Source organism: Buteo buteo, chromosome 19 (assembly GCF_964188355.1).
Source record: "Buteo buteo chromosome 19, bButBut1.hap1.1, whole genome shotgun sequence".
Lineage (NCBI taxonomy): Eukaryota > Metazoa > Chordata > Aves > Accipitriformes > Accipitridae > Buteo > Buteo buteo.
The window spans coordinates 2,140,869-2,163,468 of record NC_134189.1 but is presented as its reverse complement, the minus strand read 5'-3'; the positions used below and the strand labels follow the sequence as shown (position 1 = coordinate 2,163,468).

General features: G+C 48.4%; 1 protein-coding gene across 2 annotated transcripts; it reads left to right on the top strand.

Annotated features, from left to right (window-relative positions):
* Positions 1-2,030: 2,030 nt before the first annotated feature.
* Positions 2,031-22,056, top strand: GTPBP1 (GTP binding protein 1). Of its 2 annotated transcripts, none has more exons than XM_075051372.1 (12): positions 2,031-2,262; positions 7,872-7,983; positions 10,523-10,703; positions 11,756-12,104; positions 12,545-12,668; positions 14,641-14,755; positions 15,223-15,367; positions 15,509-15,691; positions 16,496-16,631; positions 17,214-17,392; positions 17,907-18,104; positions 19,245-19,692. In XM_075051372.1, the coding sequence occupies exons 1-12, from the start codon at positions 2,071-2,073 to the stop codon at positions 19,440-19,442; spliced, it is 2,112 nt and encodes a 703-aa protein (XP_074907473.1). In that variant the 5' UTR covers positions 2,031-2,070; the 3' UTR covers positions 19,443-19,692. The 2 variants fall into 2 exon arrangements, with proteins under 2 accessions (XP_074907473.1, XP_074907474.1); XM_075051373.1 differs by lacking the exon at positions 19,245-19,692 and adding an exon at positions 19,728-22,056 and having other exon boundaries at positions 2,032-2,262.
* Positions 22,057-22,600: the final 544 nt, after the last annotated feature.

Sequence of the window (22,600 nt, the reverse complement as noted above, 5' to 3'; positions counted from 1 at the left end):
TTGGTCTACAGTGCCACTAGAAAGGTACCCAGAGAAGGTAACAAAGAGGGGCCCACCCCCAAAGTGCCAAAGTGGAGAAGATGAAGCCAGCTTCTGGCGCTGCCTATGGGAGCACAGGGTGGTTAAGGATTTATCAGCTGCATTCCTCCATTCCTTTGGGAATGACTGAATCCAGGCAAGAAGATGCCAACAGCTCAGGAAAGGAAACCGCTTCTTGCTAGGCCACAAAAAAAAAATAAAAGAAAAACAAAACACCCAGGTCCAGGCTCCGGGGAAGGCAATTCCTCACCAGTCACCCTGCGCTCCGACAAAGGGAAGTCTCCATTAGCAATCCGAAAAGGGGCAGCACAAAGCCCGGGGGGTGGGGGTGGGGGGGCGAGGGGAGAGCAGGCAGAGACCAGCCCCAAGGCCTGCCTCGCACCTTCCCACCCCGGCCCCCTCACAACAACACCCCCCCACACTCCCTCCTTAGCTTCCCACAGCCAAGGCCCAGCCCCACACCGCCGCAGCCGTCGTGTCGTGGGTCCCCCCCCCAGACAACCTCCCCTCAGGGCTCGCTGCCGGGTCGAGCCGCCTGCCTTCCCCCCCCCGCCAGGAGGAACGCGAGAAGAACCCACCGAGCCCCACCACCGCCACCGCCTCACCCGTTCCTCGGCCCCGGCCGCCCCACACCGACACCCCGCCCGCGCATGCGCGTCGGTCCCGTTTCCCCCCCCCCGCTCTTATACTACACCCCCCCCCCCGCGGCGCGCGTGCCCCGCGGCCCGCCCCGCACGCGCGCGCTCCCGCCCCCCCCCCCCCCCCCGCCGTTAAACCTCTTCTCGACTGCAACGGAACCGGTGCCGGTTTCGGAAGGGGCAGTCAGTTTTTTGGGGGGGTTCGTCTCCCAAACGTCCCGTGAGACGGGAAGAGCGGCGGGGGGGGCAGGTTGGGGTTTGCTGCCCGGGGGTGGCGGGGGGGGAATGCCCCGGCGTGCAGCTTAGGGCGGGCAGGGATCGTTGCGGCTAATTTGCTGCATAACCTTAAGCGAGTTAATTTCCCTGAGCTTCAATTTCCCTTTTTTTTTTTCTTTTCTCGGCTGCTTAATTAATAAGAGCGTCGAGTCTCACGCTGTGGTAAATAAGCCGGGACAAGTGAAGCGGTTTACCGCCTGGTGAATAAAACATCAACCCTCCCCGACTTCCCTTTGTGCCAAGCTGGAGCTTGCGGCGGTTGAGGAGCGGACGCGTGAACCGGCGGAGGAACAGGACCGACGGCTTCCCCGCCGCTTCGGGGTCACCCGTTCAGCCCGCAAAATCCCCCTCAGCGGGCGGCATTTTCTCCTTTCCGTGGCGCTGGCCTCTTGCCGGCGGGCCTGGCCCTCACCCTGGGTTCGCACGGCGAGCGGGCGGGGCGGCGTGGGGGCTTTCTGTCAGGTCTGAGGGAGCGGCGGGGACCCTTTGGGAGCTGGCGGCTCCTCAGCCAGGGGTGAGAGCTGCCGCCAACGCCGGGGCACCCGCCTCCGGGCTGCTCGGTGCCGCCCGTCACCTCAGACGGGACGGCCGGGCCCGCGGCTCGGAGGGAGAGCCGGTGCGCTCCCTTCCCGTTCCCATTGGCCTACGCGACTGTCCGTGAAAAATCTCCTCTTTCTCATTGGTCAACCTGAGAGAGTACCCGCCTAATCAGGGCGGGCCCTGCCCTTCCGTGTCCCACCCAGCCGCTCGAGCCTTCTTATTCGATTGGCCCTTAGGTTTGTTTGTCACGAGCTCAGCTCTCCTATTGGGTAGAAAGCACCGGACACGTCGCGAGGGCTCTGTTGTGTGTGTATATATAGAAAACAGGTCGAGCTGGCAGTAGTTCTCCTATTGGCTTCGCGCGCTTCGAGGGGGCGTGGCCCTCCCTCATGAATAACAACCACCCCTCCCGCCGTCGTCATGGCTACAGGCTAATCGCCCCCCCTTTCTCCGCCGGTGATTGGCTGGCACCGCCTTGGCGGGCGGGAGGCGTGGCCGCCGCACCTCCCCGGGGCGGAGGGGCGGGCGCGGGGAGGGGAGGGGAGGGGGTGGGGGAAGGAGGGCCGGGGCAGGGAAGATGGCGGCGGCGGAACGGAGCCGATCCCCTATGGGGGGGTCCCCGGTGCCTGCCTGTATGTTCGCCCCGGAGCCCGGTTCCCCGGGTGGGAGACCTCGCGTAGCGGCGGCCGCCTGTCCCCTCCGCGCCGCCTTCGACGCCGAAGACGGCGAGGCGCTCAACGGCGAGCCCGAGATCGACCTCACCAGTAAGGTAGGCCCGACCCGGCGAGCTGAGGGGAAGGGGGGCGGTGGGTCGGGCGGTGGCGAGCGCCATCACCTCGCCGGGCCCCGCTCTGCCCTCTCTCTGGCAGCCGCCTTGCCCGTGGGGCTGCTCTCCCCCCCCGCCCCGGCCCGGCCGAAGCGGGACCAGCCCCTTTCCTCACCGCTCCCCCTCACCTCAGGGGCCGCCTTGCCTCCCCGGGCTGGGGGTGTCACCTCAGGGCTTCCCCACTGGAGCTGGTTCCCCGAGGGGGAACCAACATCACCCGGCCGGGCGACAGAGCCCGCCGTGCCGTGGGGTGGCGGCCGGGAGAAGGACGGTATTAAAGTTGAGGTACGAAGAGCTGAGAGCGAGAAGTGCCCCGGCCGGGGAAGGAGGGTGCTGGCAGGCTTGTCCTCCCTGCTCCTTCCCCTCCTCGGCTCCCCCGGGGAAGCACCTGCAACGGGTGTTGGATCCTCTCAGCAAGCGCAGGGAGGGTTTGAAGCTGACAGGTGCTTTAACGTCTCGCTAACGTTTTTCCTCTGCGATGGTTCTCTGTACTTATCTCTGCTGCCAGTCATACAAGTTCCTGGGGCTTTCTTCACAATCTTAAAAGCAGGTCAGAGCTTGTAACTTTTGAGCACAAGGGCTCGGCAACAAGGGTGCCTTGCTCTTGCAAACTAGGTTAAGTCAACACAAAAAGGTAAAGGTTTGTTCACGTTGTGCAGTTCCTTTCTAGCATCCAAGTGACAAAACTGTGGTGGTCTTATTTCTGCCAGAATCCGTTCTCATTTCCGTCTTGCAGGAAGGTACATTGTAGTAATAAGTGCATACCAGAGCCTGCCACAGACTGCATTAGCTGCCTTTTCACACCATCTTCTATTTTTTCCCAATTGGCTGATCTCTTTAACCGTATACCTTTTGCTGACAAGGGTTTGATGTATTGTGATACCATCTCCTGCTCTAAAGTCTCCTGATTACTTGGTTCTGTCCACTTGTAATTATGTGATCCAGAAGTCAGCATAGCTGGTGTTGCCTTCCTGTTCTTCTGCCATCCCTCCTCTTCACACTTCCAGCTGGAGTTGTTCCAAAGTCCTGGATTTTCTTGCCCTCTGTGGAGAAACAGAGAGAGAGGAATTGTGGTGTGTGGATGTGGATGTGTTTGTTTTTGAGGGGATAACCAGATATTTTACAATGTGGTACTGTATTAAGATGTCTTATAAGAAAGTAAAGAACAGAAATCAAACCTGCAGTATTTATTGAGCCACCTGTTCGTGCCTTAATGAGCTGGACAAGATTTTGATACAGGATGCCAATATCGATCTGTGCTTTGTCTTGGACGTGGCTGATGTGGAAGAGGGCCCAGGAGGACGCCAAGGCCTGCGTCACTGATTCTTGACAGCCAGGAACCTGACCAAAAACTCTGACGAAGAGAGAGGAATGCTTTTCTCCCACAACCTCCATTTGTGTTGTCAGCCTGTCTTCCATTCCTAGAAATCTGCAGGCACTATGGAGGTGATAGGTAAGCATTTTTTTGACCTTTATTACAAGTTACTTTTCCATACAGCAGTGTACACCTGCTGTCTTTTCCCTAGACCTTTCATTCATCCCCATCTTGGATGAGAGCTAAGACTGTGATCTCTGCCCCATCTCTCCAAGTTAGTCTCCTGCTGTGTGCTCAAAACAGCAATCCTATATGGTGAGAATGCAGTAGCTAATGTGTCCCCCCTCCCCGGTCCTATCCCCCCATCTTGTCTGTCTTCCCAGTTGAATTGCTGCCCTCCAGTTCCGGCTTAAAATGGTGATTCCCACTGCAGTCAGTTTGTTTGCTAGTTGCTACTTCTGTCCTGGTCTGACCCACCCCCTCACTGTTCTCCCAGTCCTCCCCCAGTGTGTTCATTGTAAGGTGTGCTCTTTTTAGAGAGGAACACTTTGGGATTCGGTTGTCAAGTACACCTTGTCAGCTGGTCAAGCAAACAGTTCCATTCATCAGCACAAATTCGTTATCATGTCAATCTTAATGGGTGTTTGTTTTCCCTTCAGTACTAACACACTGCAGTAGCAATCGTCTTTCAGGTCAAAACCATATCACGCAAGGCTATTAGTGAAACTGATACTTATATTACATCTACATTGATAACAGAACATTAATAGCACTTGAACTGTGTCTGTCCACAGGACATAGAAAGCAAAATATGACATTACAGAAGGTGCCTTTCCCCTGACTTCACAATGGCTTGTGGTGGCCTTCCAGCCATGCAAAACGTCAGGCTGTGTTATTCCAATAAAGAGCAGCACTACGTACCACATAGTATTTGGTTTACCCTTAATCTTTATGGTTTGTCTGCCTCATGGATATGGGATGTTTCTTTTGTAAGGACTGCCCGTAGTAGTGCTGATGTAGCCTGAGCTCAATCTCACTAGTGTCTTGAAATTGCTGTTAATTAACGCAATGGCCTCTTGCTTGCTGTTAGGCAGTGCAGAATGGCACAGTCCAATTTGTCCCCCTGGAGTAAGCTCAGACAGCTATAGCTATTACCCACCTCCGGTGTTTGTTAATCCCAAAACCGATCAGAGGAAAGGTGGGAAAAGCCACCTCTCCCCAGAGATTGGGAAGGGACTTTAGAGATGGCATCTCAAACTTGTGAGATGTATTTCCTTCTGCTGTCATGAGAATAAAACAATAACTGGTTGTTACTTTTTTGCCCTATAGGAAATCTGAGATTGCTAGACCCACGTGGCTCCTACTGTTAACTGCTCAATGCCTGGCAAAGTGGAAAGAACAAAAGTGAAAATTTTTGACTTTGTGAAAACCTCTGAAAAACACAAATACGTAGTGCAAGCGTGGAGGGGATTGCTCAAAGGTGAAAATCAAAAAAAGCAGGGAGGCCGAGATGGAGGGCCTCTCTCCAACCAGGGAGGTGGCAAAGAACAGGCTCCCTCTGTCCAGGGAGCTAGCTAAAGAGATCTTCAAAACAGAAGTAAAGTCTTGCAGTGACCCAGGAAACTGCCAAACTGGCTGGGGGCTGTGGCCTGCAGAAGCAGGCATTAGAAATACTGAACGGCATTGGAAGGCGTGGTCCATGAAAGCTGCTATTTGTTCTACGCATCCTTCTCTTGACATCCCACTATATGATATCAGCTGTAAGCATCGGTGGCCCCAGGGTAGGCTCTGGAGGCAGTCTACCACTGGAACACCCTTCAGCAGCACCTTTGCATGGCAGTGAAAGCAGCAGGATGGCAGAACAGTGTTTTGAGCTGATGTGTGTGGGTACCATGCTGTTTGAGCCCCCAGCCCTCCTGCCTGGCACCATGAAGAAAGGCTACAGCGAGCTGCTCAGCTGAAATGCCCCCTGGTACTTTAGACAACACCCTGCCCACTCGCACTGCTGAAGCATCTGAACTTGTAGAAAAATGAAGCTGGTGATGAGACTTGAAGAAACTGAAGTTAGTGTGCCTCTGTGCTGGTGGCCCCTGTTATTTTATTGATCTTTTATGTGTATGACAGCCTATTTAATAGATCTTCCTGAGTCCCTGACCTGTGCTGGTGCACTAGCCTAAACAGTGAGCCTGTCTGCTGTGCTTCCAGGAATTCCTGAAAGTGCTTGCTGGGCAAAGCAAGCCCTACACATCAACACACAGCCTTCCATTCCTGTCCCAATCAAGCCTCTGAAGCATTGCTGATTTCCCTCTCAATACGTTTACATCCGGTGGTCTCCTTTAAGAAGAAAACAAAACCAAGAGAACAACTAATAAAGGCAAAACTCAGTCCTTTGTAGCATGAAGTAGAAAGACCATGTGGCCTTCCAGATCAGAGTGCTTTGCTACCCTTTGCAGACCATGCCAAGTAGTTAAAAGGCTTAGGTAGGGCATGTGTCTAAAAGAGGCGCGTGAAGGTGATTTTTTTTCTCTTGTAGCTGTCCGGTCCTTGCAGACACATACATGCTCTATGTGACCCTTAACATTTGAAGAAAGACTTGGTTTGGCTGCCTTAAACCTTCTAACCAGCACTTGCTGTCTGTGCTTCAGTTTTCCAGATGCAAGCGTTGCGATAGTTTTGAAAGCTGCTTAAGTGTTATTTGTGGGGTTTTGGGTTCCCTTACACTAGATTTCTAGTAAAGGTCTTCATCCACTGTGTACTAGTAGTAGGTGGTCAAGGTAGTTACTCCTTGAATACATGTTGTGTTAGCTGTGCTAGCAAGTCAGGCTGTGTTAGCAGAGAATGTTGGGCAGGCTTGAAGATGTAATCATTGTGAACCGCTGTAAACCATATGTTTTAGGCAAATCTAGCACAGATTTCAGACTGGCCTTAGTGCCTAGTGAAGGGAAGTACATCTTTCTGGGCATGATTTTGGAATGTGTATGTAAGGACAGCTAGTGGAAGTATGGATTTCATTGAGTGTTGTAGCGTGGCACAGGCCTGCCTACTCATAGGGCTATCAGTAAGTGATAGCCTTTACAACTCTTACTAAAAGTGCCTTTTTAACAGAAATGTGTATCTCAATTGCAACAGCTATTGAGCCACTGTACCAGGGTGCTTGGCCACCAACAGATTTGTAACCATGGAGGCAGCCAGAGAGCAGGTAGCCAGTCGGTCCTGAACGGCTGATGAAGGTCTCCTTGGTCTGCCACTGCCACAACACCATTGTGGCCACTCTGTGCAAGCATCCTCAGCTGTACTGTATGAGCGATACAGGTTTTTGCAAGAAATGGTGCTACACTGTTCTGTTCTAACGAAAATCCTTCCTGAAGCACTGTCTTGTCCTCATTTTCTGCTTTGTTTCTGTCTGCTTTTTCCTTCTCTTGATGCCTCTGCAGGGAAGGGCAAAGGAAGTTGTGGTTGTTGCAATAACTGCAGTCAAAGCTTGTTGGTAACACAGCTGCTTGTTTGTAAAACTGCAGGTCTCCACTGGTGAAACGTTCAAATATACTCGTACAAACTGCTTTGTATGTCTGTCTCGCAGCACTGTAGCGTGAAGTACCTAAAGTTTTGTTAGGCGTTTGAAAATAACGCTTATTCGTGTTCTCTCCTTCCCCTCTGCCCCCTCAGAAGGTAAAAGGGGAGATCAAGTGTGTGAAAGACTTATGAGATGCTTTTAGGTTTTGATGCCTAGGTGTGCTCTGCAGTGAGGTCTGGCTGGCTTCCTCTAGCTGTTCCGTCATGATCTGGAGGAGCAGCAGCACTCTGTGCAGCGGAGACTGTGGAGTACCTCGCTAAGGAATTTCTTTGGAGAAAACACCTCCTCCCCTTTCTGTTTTCCTTGCATGGAAACATGTATTACACAGAAGTAGAAGTGGGATGTTCACTTAAATGTGGCTTTTAAACACTGGTTACTTCAAAATGAGATGCTTGGTATTCTTACTTTCTTTGAAGTATATCTTCCAACATAAATGAACTCTGAGCTCAGACAAATAACCTTCCACAGTGTCACAAGGAAATAGCTGTCAGCAAGGCTGTTTTTAAAAAAAACCAACAGCAAAAACAAACCACCAGAAAGCGGTCCTTGAAAAAGAGCCCTTCTCTTTCAATAAAGCACATGAATTGATTGTCATTGTAACTGAAGCTGTTTTTGATATGGTTTGCTTGACATCTGCAAATGGATATTTAATCTTTTTTCCAGCTGGTGATGGTGAGTCCAACTTCAGAGCAGTATGACAGTTTGCTCCGGCAGATGTCAGAGAGAATTGATGAGGGATGTGGGGAGACCATCTATGTCATTGGTCAAGGATCAGGTGAGTATAGCTTCCACAGGAAAACAAAAAAACCCATTAAAATTATAAGAAAACCCTAGTTCATCTAACCGGACTGCTGCTGAAGCTAGTAGTTATGTCTCCAGAATAACTTGGAAACCTCCATAAAGTATAGCAGAACACGTGGGACAGATTCTTTTGTTTTATTCCTGCCAGAAACTGACTTATGTAGTGGAGCTAAACATACTTTTTTTGTACAAAATCATACAAGTCTTTTTTGGAAATAAAGCATAAGTCATCTGGGCACACTGGGAAAAGACAAAGGATCTGAAATGATAGTAACAGTTTTAGTACAGACATCCTCAGTGTCTGATGGAGGTCTTGTTCTGTCTGGTTTTGTTCACTCCTCCCTTGTAAATAACAATATTTTTACCCTGCAGGAATGTATTGGAGATACTTCAGATAACCAAAATGTATGCTGCTGCCTTTCTTTGTTAGTGTGTGGTGTGTGTCTGTACTATGGAGAGAAAGGTTTTCTTTTTCTCAGCGTGAGACCTTTACTGTTATGTTAACTCGGGTGTGACTGCAGTCAGTTGCCTTTGCAGATTTTAGCAGTTAGCATGGATTACCTTTTTGTTCTTTTTCACAATTTGAATATTTGCATCTGACACTGGTAGAATAATATTGAATATGGCCTTGCTTTGAAATTGAAATTTCTTTTCTGAATGCAAAATATTGTCTATGGCTATCATAAGGCTAAAGGCATGTTTCAAATATGTTAGATATCTGCTGGATATCAAGTTGTTATGATCAGACATTCTACTAGTTACTATGTTTGGGGAAGAATACAAAACCCTGATCATCAGTGCCAGGGTTGGCTGAGATAATGGAGGGAGAGACTAGCATTACCTCAGAAATGTCTCCTTTTTGGGTTTTCTTGGTGTCTTGCAACGCAGCCAACATAGAAGAGAAGCCAGGATTAGATGGCCAGTGGTCATGCAGCCAATATCATGGGGATAATGCTCTCGCTTCCAAGCGAGCTTCCCACACGTAGTCTGAATCCTTGGTGTTTGAGATAACCACATCTGCTGCAGAGATCTAACTAGTCAGGCTAGTAGCTGCTTTCTCTTCTAGGATACCTTGTGAGGGTGTTAACTGGTAGTTGTTGCAATGATGTACTTAGAAGTAGGCATTTGTTTCTTAAAATATGAGCTAAAACTTCTGACTTCATTTTGGGTTGCTGCATAGTCAAGGAAGGTGGGGATCTTTTCTGTAAATTGGAAACTATAGTCAACAGAAAAAAAATCTTGATATCCCTGCCACTGTCACTCCTTCTCATTCATTTTGAGTGTCTATGATTTCAATCATCATGGATACCCAACTTGGATGGCTGAGAAGCAAGTGAAGACTGCCAGGAAGGTCACTGCTTCATCTGTAGTGACCCTTCCCTTTCTTCCTTGGCTCTTACCCTCTCCTGTCCCCCTACTTCTCATTCCCCTTTTATGACCCAAGACCCCAGATGTGGTGCTTTTTGTTTTCCTCACCAGCTTCTCAGCCAGCTTATGAGCTAGGCTGGAAATCACCCAGCAACTCTACTTGTGTAGAGCTGTGTAGTAAGTTAAAATGCTGATTAGTTCATGCAAACTGCAGTTACTGCTTACCAGCTGATGAGTCAGCCATGCGCATGAATACGGGCACAGCAATAGCTTTGGTCATCCAGGTGCTATGTGGCTCTCCACCTTTGTTTGTTGTTTTTTATAATTTTTTTTATTCATAGAGGAGATTCTGGCCTGAAATCTACAGCTCCTCTGCACCTGGGTTAGGAGAGAAGCTGAGAACTGTGTTGGCCTTCAAACTGTCTAGATAGTTGCCACTGGCTTGCTCTGACTGTCAACTCTTTCCTTGGGTGGGCTGTTCAGAGGCAGCAGTGCCTCCTTGTTTTTTTCTGGCCTCATGTGCTGTCAGCATTTCTTTCAAGTGCCAGGACGAAGGCAGTGAGACATGCCAAAAACATTGTTTTAACTGGAGTATGTGGGAGCTAAAGAAATTGCAGTGCAGGCCAGACTTGCAGAAAATGTGCACTTGGGATGTGGCTTTATAAAATAAGCTGACTGTTTAAATTGGTCCCCCATTCACTGGTTAATTGTGGTGATATTTCAGTCCAAGCTTTCCTTTTGTTAATGCTTCTCCCTTTACTGCAATGCGAGAGGAGATGTTGTATCAGACTGAAGGATATTGCATTCAAAGTACCTTCAGCATGTGAAGTAAAGGAATTAGGCAGAAATGTGTCTTTCTTGCTTATCCCTAAGTATTTGCTTGTAGAAATTGTGAAGAAAACTCCTCTAGATGAAAGATGGTGCTAGATGAAAGATGGTGCTTTTCTAGTATCTTTTAAGACTTAGAGCGAAGACCGTCCTTTTTTAGTGTGGGCAAAGGGTGCTTATTCTGTTTATGTGTCTGACATCTCCAGTCCACATATAAATCCCGATCGGTGTGAAAGTCCCAGGCAGAATGACATTGCTGCTGGCCGTTGCAAGGTGGTGCTCACCGACTGTCCTTTGTCTCCTCAACGTCACGCTAGATGGGACTGAATACGGTCTGAGCGAGGCAGACATGGAAGCATCCTATGCCACGTTGAAGAGCATGGCAGAGCAGATCGAGGCAGATGTGATCCTCCTGCGGGAGCACCAGGAGGCAGGGGGCAAGGTGCGCGACTACCTCGTTCGGAAACGTGTGGGTGACAACGACTTCCTGGAGGTCAGGTGAGGAGCCGGGTGGAGACAGGGTTAGTCAGCAGCCCAGCTGCATTTTTACCGTGTGAGCAGGCCGTGCTGCTTAGCCAGCAACGCTGATTCGAGTCTGGGTGTTGTAGCTACGCAACAAAGGGAATCGAGCTTGACCACTCCTTGCTAATGAAATCGCCTTTTTGTTGTTGTTGCTGTCTCTTTTGTGAACAAACTGTTTGTGGAGATTTGCCTGTGTTTAGCTGAGGGATGTTGCTGTCTAGGTGACAGCTTTGCAGTTTGGGGATCTTTTGTGGGCTGGAGTCCCAGTAGGGAGTCACCTGTGTACGTGTGTCTATATGTGTGTGCATATACTGCTGGAATACAATACTTTTGACTAAGGGTTCGATTCTATTCCAAGACTGTGATGATCCAAGTCACCTTTTAATGGACATATAATAGCTTGTGTAATATGACTTGAGAGTCTGCCCAAACCTGGATGGAATGGATTTCCAACATTTGCCAACAGCCATAATAGCCACCTTTATTGGACACAAGGAAGAAGATTGCTCTAGGAGAGTGTTTTCCCCTAAAACATTTCATTGTTGTTTGAGCTTTTCCTCTTCTGTGAACAGTAATTTAAATTTCTGTGCTCTCCCTAGCACATGGTGCTCTTGGAAGATGAGGAATGTGAGAAAGGCAGAGGTATTCTAGACCAAGTTGGGATTTAGTCTTTCTTTTGAATTGCCACAGTGTATATGTTAGATTGCAGAGACTAGGGGTTGGAAGAGAGATACTCTGTATGGCATCAAGCCATGTGGGGTTCAGATGATGGTGTTCTGGACACCAGTGACATGTTTCCACTGTCTTCCACATCCCGGTCCCCAGAGTGTGGGATCTCTGCTGTTAACTAATAGCTGTGAATCTCTGCTCTGCTTGTGAAGGTCTAACATTTTTTGAATCTCTTTTTGAAGATTAGGGAGAAAAAGCTAGTTATTAGCAGGAGCAGTGGTGTTTGGGATTATTTTGATTGCTTGTTTGTTTCTTCGGGTTTCAAATTTTACCAGGTTCCTTTTTCCTTTCCTCTCCAGGGTAGCAGTGGTTGGCAATGTGGATGCAGGAAAGAGCACATTGCTAGGTGTCTTGACACATGGCGAACTAGACAATGGCCGAGGCTTTGCTCGGCAAAAGCTCTTCCGCCATAAGCATGAGATCGAGTCAGGCCGCACCAGCAGCGTGGGCAATGACATTTTGGGCTTCGACAGTGAGGGCAACGTGGTGAACAAGCCTGACAGCCATGGTGGCAGCTTGGAATGGACGAAGATCTGTGAGAAATCCACCAAGGTCATTACTTTCATTGACCTGGCTGGTCATGAAAAGTACCTGAAAACCACCGTCTTTGGCATGACTGGCCATTTACCTGACTTCTGCATGCTTATGGTAGGTAGCAAGAAAGATGTACGGTACCAGTAGGAGCGGGGCTGCTCACAGCTGTAACAGTCTCAACTTCCTTCCTATTGCAAAGTCCCTGTGGGGTTGTGGAGGGAGGCAACATCTCCCAGAGGTGGAGAGCAGCAGCCACTGTGCATATCTAGCCAGGGCTCTGAGGCAAGTGCCCCAGGACTGTCAGTCTCAGACAGGCCCAAGATGCATGGTTCTTGAAAAGTGAAAGATTTCTAAACTCCAGAACACCTTGCTAAATCAATGAGTCCTTAGCCAGTGTCCAACAGCATTTGAAATGAGCTGGGTCTGCTCATACAGTCTCAAAGACGTGTCTACAACCTAATCGCAGCCTACTGCACGTCTGACACGAGACCCTCTCTGTAACCCAGCTCGCTGCAGGAGTGTTTCCATCACCTTATCTTGTATCCCTGGTGTAGGTTGGCAGTAACGCTGGGATTGTTGGAATGACCAAGGAGCACTTGGGCCTGGCGCTTGCACTTAACGTTCCCGTCTTCGTTGTGGTGACCAAGATTGACATGTGCCCTGCCAACATCCTGCAAGGTGAGTCCTACAAGCTCTCTTCAGGGCTGTTTCTTACCTCCGTATGTGCTGTTGTCCTCTGCTTCGGTTGAGGATTTACTGCTGCAGGAAAGCTGCTTTATCTGGTTTTGACTGTATCTTAAACACCTTCCAGAAGTGTATCCTTTTCCCCTGCCCATTTTGCAGGCAGTTCACTCATAGTCACCATTTCAAAATTACTCGACTTGGGGGACTCAGCTGGGCAACCCAAAAGTGTTCGCTACAGGGTTTTGCTTAATTGAGTTGTAAGGGGAGAAGCATACAGTCGGGGTTGTGGCTTTGCTTTCTCTCTGGGTGTTTAAACTTGGAGGGAAGGTCTGGAATTTCTCTTGAAAGCTGCTTTCCTCCTTGCCCACAGTTTGAGTGTGATCTTAAGCTGTGATCAAACTTGTTTCTGGCAGCCACTAGGTGAAGGGGCAGCTGCTTTTTACATCCTGCTCACCTGGGCGCTTCTCAGGTATGCTGGCATAACTGCAGCAGCTCCTTCCTCTGTCTGAACAACCAACCAAAGCTTAATAAATCGTGGTTCAAAGCAGCTGCATATGTGGGCTAGGGTAGCAGGACTGGGCTAGACACAAGTGGGGATGGCAGTAAGCAGCAGGGGCTACTGGATTTTTTGCTCAGCAGCAGTTAAAGCAGCACCTCTAACCCCAGCAGTGTCCCTTTAACCTAAGCTTGATGTTTTTTCAGGCTGTGACTAACTCTCACCTTTAAAATCCCCTTGATGTGTTTCTCACACCTTCAGGAACATGATGTGATTAATTGGAGCAATGGTTTTTTTGATAATCAGCCCTAAGAACTGGGAAAGTGAATGCTCCCAGTACTGTCTGCGGTTAGTTCATTATTGTAAAAATCCTAAATATGTTTCGGGTAAACAGACGCATAGGATCGGAAGATAATCTAAATGTCTCTATAATAGATGTTTGACAAATAAATGTAAGGCCCGACCATAAGATAATAACTGGGAAGGAAGGAGAACGTTTGGCTCGGGGTGAGGAGAGAAGAGCTGCTCTTGGGAGAAGCCACTCCTGTGTCATGTTCTGTTTAAATTAAATAGACACAAGATTTGGCTCAAGTGTGTCTGTGAAGAGCAGATGGCATGATTAGATGTTTGTGTTTCTGTATGCAAAACATTACTTTCCTGTAGGCAATCATTTGTTCACAAAAACCATCTAATTGGATGACAATTGTAGCATATAAATGATTTGCTCTTTTAAGCCCCTACAAGCCCTTTTTCTCCCCTCATTTATTGTAAGGCTTTTTGCAGGAGGCTGATGCTAGTGCATCAGGTAATGCCCCTGCTGGCTGATAGGTATGAAGCTTAGAAAATAAATTGAAAAGAGGCAAAAGGTCAAAGTTGGGAGCCATGAGATTTGTTCCAAAATACTTATTTCTGGATCCGGTCCACCTACACTGTCCTACTCTGTGATGGTGATCTTTACCTCTTTCATGCTTCTCTAACCTTCTAGGGCAGGTTGATTGCCAGGGAAAGTGTGTTGAGGATTGTTTGGTCAAAATTGATTTCTAATTCATGCATTCTCAGATATTTCAATTCCTGAGTGCTGCTAGTTTTCATTGAATTCAATATGAAAAATCCTTCACAGGAAGAGGATACCTTGTATACTGCTTAATACCTTGTAACTGCTTAAAGCTACTTAATAGACAGCTATAAAATGTCTACTTCACAGCATTGCACTTGTAGATGCAAACATGTGAGTGTCTGCTTATGTATGGTGTCGCTTGGCAGCAGGCTAGCTGGCATGAAATGGAAGATGGAATGGCTCCTAAGTCCCACCTGGGCTGCGGCAAACTCAGTCTCACTCACACACCTTTAGCCATCTTCTCCTGTCTATTTGTGGCAAGAGTGCCAGTATCCCTTCGGGGAGAGACCCCACAAAAGCGATTTGTAAAGACGGGAGATGCTGCCCTAACAATATTCATTTCACCCTTTAAGAAACCCTGAAGCTGTTACAGCGACTGCTGAAGTCCCCAGGGTGCAGGAAGATTCCCGTGCTGGTTCAGAGCAAGGATGATGTCATTGTAACAGCCTCCAACTTCAGCTCAGAGAGGTAACGGGAGTAGAAGAGAGTCGTTTCTCTTTCGATCCTATTTGGAGACTGGGTGAGAAGATTCAGAAAGAGAGTCCCATTGTCTAGATGTGTGAAGGTTGCATCTGCCATGTGGTGTGTTGATTCCATAAGAATGTGTTGATTCGGAGATTGACCTGCTTGTGTTCCCCTCTCTGAGACAGAAATGAGAGGCTGCTTCTGGGCAGTCTGCAGAAGATGGCAGGGTATTCGGCTTCCTTCAGTCCTGGAACCTTACTTACACCTACCTATTCCTGAATGTCATTAGAAGGCAGAGGCAATGTTGCAGGTTTTCAAACATGGGGTGTTGTGCATCTGACTGCTTGCCAGGCTCTCCCTTCCTAGCACTGTGTATTGAATTCAGTCCCAAGATTTTGGCTGTCTCCCCACATGTGGAATTCCAGGCAGGGAGGTGAACTAACTCCATTTTTATCAATTTTCCATTACAGGATGTGCCCAATTTTCCAGATTTCAAACGTCACTGGGGAGAACCTAGATTTGCTGAAGATGTTTCTGAATCTCTTGTCTCCACGGACCAGTTACAGGGAAGAAGAGCCGGCAGAATTCCAGATAGATGACACTTATTCTGTCCCGGTAAGGGGCCTGGTATTTGGAAGAATTGTCTGCTCCTTCTTTCAGGTTGAAGAGGCATCTTCCCTAGAGAGGGGAGTTCTAGAGCTCTTCTGCTAGCACGGTCAAGTAACCCCAATTACTGTTTTTTGTTTTTTGGCATAGGGTGTAGGAACAGTTGTGTCTGGGACGACACTGAGAGGTCTAATCAAGCTAAATGACACCCTGCTGCTGGGGCCAGATCCCCTTGGCAACTTCCTACCTATTGCTGTCAAGTCCATCCACCGCAAGAGAATGCCTGTCAAAGAAGTGCGGGGAGGCCAGACTGCCTCCTTTGCTTTGAAAAAGGTGAGATGATCTGCTCTGGACTCCCAGAACAGGAACCACCCTCCTAATTTTAGTGTGGGAGTTCAGCTGCAATCAGACTGCTGCTGCAAACCTCAGCTGCCTCACTTCACAGTGCATTAAAATCCCATAGAACCTCTGTGGGTCCTGCGTCCCGGTTGCTCCACCTGACAGCTGCCAGGTAATAGCAGTGGGACCCAAGGTAACAAGGAATAGTGTTGGAGATGCGTAACAAAGCAGAGGCATTGCAAGAAGAGTCTCCTCTTGTGCCACAACTGCATGGGTGGCCTAGGCAGGGTATTTGCACTATTCCTCTCAACTTGTAGGACTAGCTGCATGATTTGTGGTTTAAAAATTAGCAAAATTTGATGTGATTCCTCTGGTGAAAGGTCAATAGAAGCTGCACTGATTTTAAGGGGATATAGTTTAAGCTATACGAAACTTCACGTGTTCAGTCTTACCGTTTTGTGTTAACAGACATCATGCTTTTCAAGAGATCATCTGCTTGGGTAATGTGCAACCAGGATCTATGTTTTGCTTTTAAAGGATGAGTTAAAACTTATGTGTCGGTGTCCAGCATTCCCAGCACTATAACTAAGGCGTCCTTAGAAACTTCAGCTGAACTTGAGTTTTGCAACCTTTGCATAACAGCATTACATACTGCTAAACAGCTCTGGCTTCGCCTTTTGGTGAGCACGAGTTTATATCTATGAAATCCCTTAGGATCCTTCTGGATGCAGTTAGCCAGAGAAGCAAATTTCTTCCCTGGAGGATCACGCTAAGGTTTTTTGTGTCTCTGCTTTTCAGATCAAGCGTTCTTCCATCCGGAAGGGCATGGTAATGGTGTCACCCCGCCTGAATCCACAAGCATCATGGGAGTTTGAAGCAGAGATTCTGGTGCTCCATCATCCCACCACCATCAGCCCACGATATCAGGCCATGGGTATGTGTCTCAGTGTTGTCTCATCTTTGTTCCCAGTGGTAACAGTTTATATCAGCTCTTGCCTGAGATCATTTTTCTCCTGATGGCTCTGTCAGCCTGGATATAAGCTATAGTTCCTGGTTTGACCTTTCCCAGCAATGCATTAGAGAGAGGGGAGGGAGCTGACAGAGGAGAGTGGCAAAAGCTGTAGGTAAAAAGGAGATGTGTGACTCCAAGTGTACTTGGAGCTTGCCTGAGCCAGATCTCCATGGTGCAAAGATTCTTCAGTTTCAAATGCTGACTGAGAGCCTCATTTGAGGTCCTGCCCTCTAGCCCAGCTGCTTGGCCTGTAGGATTCTGTTGAGGATGCTTCAAGAAAGTCTCCATTCGAAGGCAACTGTTCTAGGTTGTATGTGTTTTCTTTTTGAGGACTGAACAAGGGCAGCCATGTGACCTGTATAGTCCTTGGTACACAGTAGATTTTTACGTTCCAGACTCGGCACTGTTAGCTGTAGGGTAGCAAGAGCAGCGTTAGATGTCTGTCTGAAGCTTATTCCACTAATGGCACTGGCTGTTGAAAGCCTTTGTGCATTACATTCGCAGTGCATTGTGGCAGCATCCGTCAGACGGCCACAATTCTCAGCATGGACAAGGACTGCCTGCGGACGGGGGACAAAGCCACAGTGCACTTCCGCTTCATCAAAACCCCGGAATATTTGCATATAGACCAGCGTCTGGTCTTCCGTGAAGGACGCACCAAAGCTGTGGGTACCATCACTAAGGTAAAGGCTGAAGAGTCCGACTTTTTTTGCCTATTAGCTACTTTTGGTGCTGAGAAGCCAGCAGGAGAATCCGGATAGCTCTGGAAAATTGAGGAAAAAGGCCATCTTTCAATCACAAACGTCAGCTCTGGCATGGGTTGCAGATGACCAATGTGTTTTGTCATGTGGTGGGTCTTTAGCTGGTGTGAATGAGGGAGTGTGAAGGTGGGGGATGAGCCAGACACCTCTGGTTTTTACAGTTTGGTCTCTTTCTGACAGCTTCTAGTTGGTCTCTTCGAGTCACATTGAGGAGGTCTAAGTGCTACCTCAGCCGGGTGGCCCTTTCCACCCTGTCAGGGTTCTTTAGGGCAGCTCAGAGGCCTCGATTCTTTGAACAGCTGCTGCTGCATTCTTCCCCTGATGGCTATTGGTATCAATTCTCTCAAAACTTGTTGTTAAAAAGCAGCATTGAGCCTTGCCATATTGGCCTAGCTGTTTTAATGCTGATTTTGGCCTTTCCCTTTGTAATTTGCAGTTACTCCAGACCACCAATAACTCGCCAATGAACTCCAAGCCACAGCAGATCAAGATGCAGTCAACCAAGAAGGGAGCTGTTACAAAACGAGAGGATGGTGTTCCCCCAGCTGGGACAGCAGCTGGGGGCCCACCAGCTGGGGACGAGGCCCCCTCGACAGCCGCAGCGCCACTGACACCTACTGCTCTGCAACCATTGGTAAGTGAGGAAAATATCATGTCTGTCCTAGCTGTTTGCATTCTGGTTTCATCTGTTGGAGGAAGGGCACTCTAAAGCACAAGCATTCTCCCCTCATACCCTTGAACTCACCTTAGGGGTCAACGTGCAAGAGAAACAAATAGAAATATAAGTAGTCTCACAGCAGAAATCAAAATTTTCTGATGACGAGATGACTCCTCATGGCTGACCTTTCAGCAGCTAGCAGCTTATCATCCTGGTGCAATTCAGGTTGGACCTCAGGAAGCGTCTAGTCTAACCTTCTGCTCTAAGTAGGATTAGCTGTGAGGTCAGACCAGGTTGCTCAGGGTTTTATCCAGTCATGTCTTGAAAAACCTCCAAGGAGGAAGACTGCACAACCTCCCTTGGCAACCTGTTTTGCTACTTGACTGTGCTCACGGTGAAGAAGCATCTCCATATACCCGGTAGCTGAACCAGTGAAACATCTAACAACCAGTCACAGAATGGGTCTCTGCTGTCTGAATGAGAGGTGGAACATCCCTACACTAGAGAAATTACAACCTAAGCAGTAGTATCAGACACAGGTAGTCTGCCCTGTCAGGGAGGGAGGATGGAGACGTCCAAGGGGGAGGAAAGGCTTATCTTTCTAGAGAAATTTATCCAGGTTGTTTTGTTGGTTAGGACTTCTCAGCTTAGTTTTTCTAAGAAAGGATACCTAGCCTTTCTGGTCTGAAAGGAGCAGAAACTCAATTCTAACTGCAGGCTTTGGGAGCTATTTATCAGCTTTATTACTGATAGGAGAAAGGTCTTCTCCTTTTGGTATATTTATCTAGTAAGTGAAAGGTTCAGGAACTGACTCTGTCAAGAGACCTGGTCAGTGTTCCCCCTCTTAATTTTAGCTATCTTAGTTGCCTTTGGTCAAATCTCACCCTCTTGAGCCAGGCTGGCTGCTGAAAGAGGGCCCTCTGGCAGGGGTTCTCTCCCTTTGCATAGCCTATGGCTTCTTACTGATCCCCCATCTCCTCCTTGTCTTGTTGTAGCGTCACTGTGGTTGTAAGTAGGGGTCCCATCTTGCTTTTTGTTTCGTCCCTCCCCCTGAGACTCTGTGTTGCTTTTGTTCTTGCTTACCTCTGCCTCTCTCTCCTTGCTGCTTCCCTTCAGCCTGCACTGGATGAAGAGCCCCACATCCGCGAGGGCAATAAGGTATTTGGCTGCTTTAAAAGAGAACAGTGGGCTTGCTGGCCTGAGGCTGGGAACAGAGTCAGGTTAGCAAGAGAGCCCTGGCAGGGTGGCGGGGGGTTCTCCTTCTATTCTGCACAAAGCCAAGGGAGCCTGAGGCTTCGATTTCTCAGGTACTGAGCCCCATGGCACCTGCTGAGTTTCATGGGAGTGAAGCGTTCAGAAAAATGGGAAAGCAGGTCCTCCCCAGCTTTGAAGGGCTGAACTTCATGGTGTATCTGTCTCTCCTCCTTTCTTCATGGTGTGCTTGTCTGCCTTATCTCCTTCCTGCAGTGGTAGGAAGCTGATCAGTCACAACTGCCCTCCTGCTGTCTGGATGTGTGTGTAATCCATCTGAACTCCTGCTGTGTTGATATTCTGATTCAGAGGTCACTGCGCACTGAAGTGTATCTTCTTGTTTTTCAGTCAAAAGTCGGAGGAGGAGGCCGGCGACGTGGGGGTCAGCGCCATAAAGTGAAGTCTCAGGGAGCCTGTGTGACTCCTGCCAGTGGCTGCTGAATTTCTTACACCTCCTCCCTCTGAGGAATTCCTCCCCTTCCCTTCATTTCTTATCCAAAAGATCCAGAGCAGCTTAAACCAAAACCCATCCCAGCTGATTGGCTGCAGAAGAATCGTCCCTCCTCCCTGAAGGAAGCGATGGAGAGGAGCATAATTTATAAGCTAATGAAGGTGATAAGACACACAGAACTGAGTAACTGACACCTTCCTCCTCCCCCTATTGACACGTTTTTGTACATCATGGGCTTAGTTTTTATTCTTATTAGTTTTTATTATATTTTGTGTGCATGAAGATGAGAGGAGAGCCTGGATAGAACTGCAAAGAGCCAGTTAGCTGCCTCCCTCCTCCCTCACCCCATTCTGTCCACAGGACTTGCTGCTCTCCTCCTATTTGCTGTCTCAGATCCAGGGGTTATCAACCACCTGTAAGTTCAGACTTGCAAAGGTTAAAACATGTTGCTTAGGATGGCTCCATAGGGCATTGTTTCCTCACCACTATGGCCCTGTGCCAAATAATGTTTCTGGATTCCCTCCATCTTAAACTATTTCTAAGTGGGTTTAGTTTAATGTTCTAGTGACTGAAGTTTGAAGGAGTGGTAAGAACGTTCATTAGTTGGAGATCTAAGAGGGAAACAGATTGGAAAGCAGTTCTTGATGTTAAGTTGAGGAATCCTATACTAAATATCCTTCTCAAATACAATGATGATAGCACTTAAGATTTCAGTTAGAGACAGAATTAAATGGGCAGTCATTTGCTCATCCTGTTCCCCTTCCCATCATGCTGCTTTTCCTATTGTTTGTTCAGTGCACGTTGGAGCAAATCTATCCTGCCTCTCAAGGCTGCGGCAACTCAGTTGACAGTATTAAGAATATAGTGCAGGAACACTTGGTCCGTCCCTTGAGCCAGAGAAAGCCTTCTCACCTCAACGGACAGAGATCAGAGGTGGTAATACACCTTTGGAACAGAGACACCAGGCAAACATGACCTCCCCTTGATTTTGTTTACTCTAAGATTTCCCAAATCTTTTCTGGAACTCACTGGCCAAACTTTGCCATGGCAGAGGTAGGATTTGTCTTCTCCCCTCTTGGCCAAAGAGGGCAATGATGGATTGGTACCAAACTTAGCAAAGTGCTTTCAGGTTTGGAAGTACATGGTAATTTTTCTGACTTTCATTTAGGTTTTTTTTAAGGTTGTTTTTTTTTTTTTTTTAATGACAAATTCTGGCTTCTCCAGGAAGGCCCTGCAAGGACAGTCTATGAATTAACTTTATTGTTATCATGTTTTTTAACCATGGGTTGTGCAAGCGATCAATTCCCTGTTTATGTTGATCTCGCTTCTAACCTTGCCTCTTCGCTTGGCTCCCATGAGGACAGGAGTTGTTATCCTCGGCCGGTTTGTGGTGAGCTGTGGGAGCGTGGTAGCATTTTGAGAGAGGAGGCGGCATACTCAGCAAATCGTTGCTCTCCCCAGCAGGTGCGGTCAGCCTCAGTTTTCTGTGAGGGCTTCCTCCTCCAATGAAGGACTTTTTTATTTTATTTAGAGGGACACTGAAAAGTTTCTGTCCCTCCTTTAGTGGGTTGTTCCTGGTTCTCACTCTTGTGGCACCTGTGTGGAGTTCAGTCCAGTTCCCCTTGTGATTCGAGGTAGGCTTTCAAGCTGACTGAGAGACAGTAGGCTCGGGAAACGGGGGAGGGCGCATCTCCCGACACCGGCACCAGCACTCCAAGAGCATTAAGCAGCATGGGAGAGGCGAGGAATGTGGTTTAGAGATGAGGGTACTTTGCCTTAGAGACTGCAGTGGCCCGAGCATGGGTGGAAGGGGGAGTTCAGACAGTCCTTTCCAAGCTATGTGCCTAAATACCAGCACTCTCCTGGCAAGGGAGGAACTATAGGCGGCTACAACACTAATAGCACCCGCATTGTGAGGGGGTGTGAAGTGTGGCTAAGCAGGGCACGAGGGCCTGGTTTGTTTGTCTTCTGGCCCTGTAGCAGCATCAAACTGCATCTGATTTCACTGCCCTCTGCTTCTGAGGGGAGCAGGGAGCTCCGGGCGGTTTTCTCTTTCTCCATTCCTTGTGCTCCAAATGAAGGAGACACTGCCGAGACTGGAAGAGGGTTTACTTCAGTTCGTGCAAAGGAGGTGGTGTGATCTCTCTTTTGTGACCAGCATTCAAAGATCACTCAGGCTGGTGTGATCTATAAAATAAATTTTAAAAAAGTTTGTTCCAAGTTAAAGTATGTCTTGTTGCTTTTTGTCCTTCTGAAAAACCAGCGCTTGCGGCTTTAACGCTGAAAGCCAGACCAAGTGGTTTTGCCTGGCACCGTGCTCCTTTGCTGGCTATGAGAGGAGGCTGTGTTCGTAGTGACAGCAGGGGAAGGCATGCCATGCCGCAGGAGCGCTGCCGGTGAACCTCTGCACAGCCCCGACAGCTTTTACTCTGCCTAAGATTTAGTGCTTCTCAGTGGTGGAGTGGTGAAGTGAGATTGTTTGCATGGTGTAAGTTGTGCTGTGTAAGTATGTATGTGTGTGAAGAGCTGCTACAGCAAATCATTTGGGGCCAGCTCTGTCAATTGATCAGAGACATGTTGCTAGAGGATGCAGTTTTAGCACAGCACTTCCACTGCCTGCATAAGCTTGTGCTCCCTGGGGCCTTGCAGTGATGTGCACCTCACCTCTTTCTGTAAATACAGGAGGACTTTTCAGGGTGTGGAATGGGCCTTCTCCTGCCTCCTAGGTTCATCTTGGAGGGTCACGAAGGCTTTTTCTGCCCTGCACCAC

Excerpts from the sequence above, each read along its gene's own strand:
- GTPBP1 (XM_075051372.1), top strand. The coding sequence starts at position 2,071 with ATGGCGGCGGCGGAACGGAGCCGATCCCCTATGGGGGGGTCCCCGGTG. Across the intron at positions 12,105-12,544 it reads CTGACTTCTGCATGCTTATG|GTTGGCAGTAACGCTGGGAT; the intron begins GTAGGTAGCAAG and ends TCCCTGGTGTAG. Across the intron at positions 17,393-17,906 it reads CTGTGGGTACCATCACTAAG|TTACTCCAGACCACCAATAA; the intron begins GTAAAGGCTGAA and ends TGTAATTTGCAG.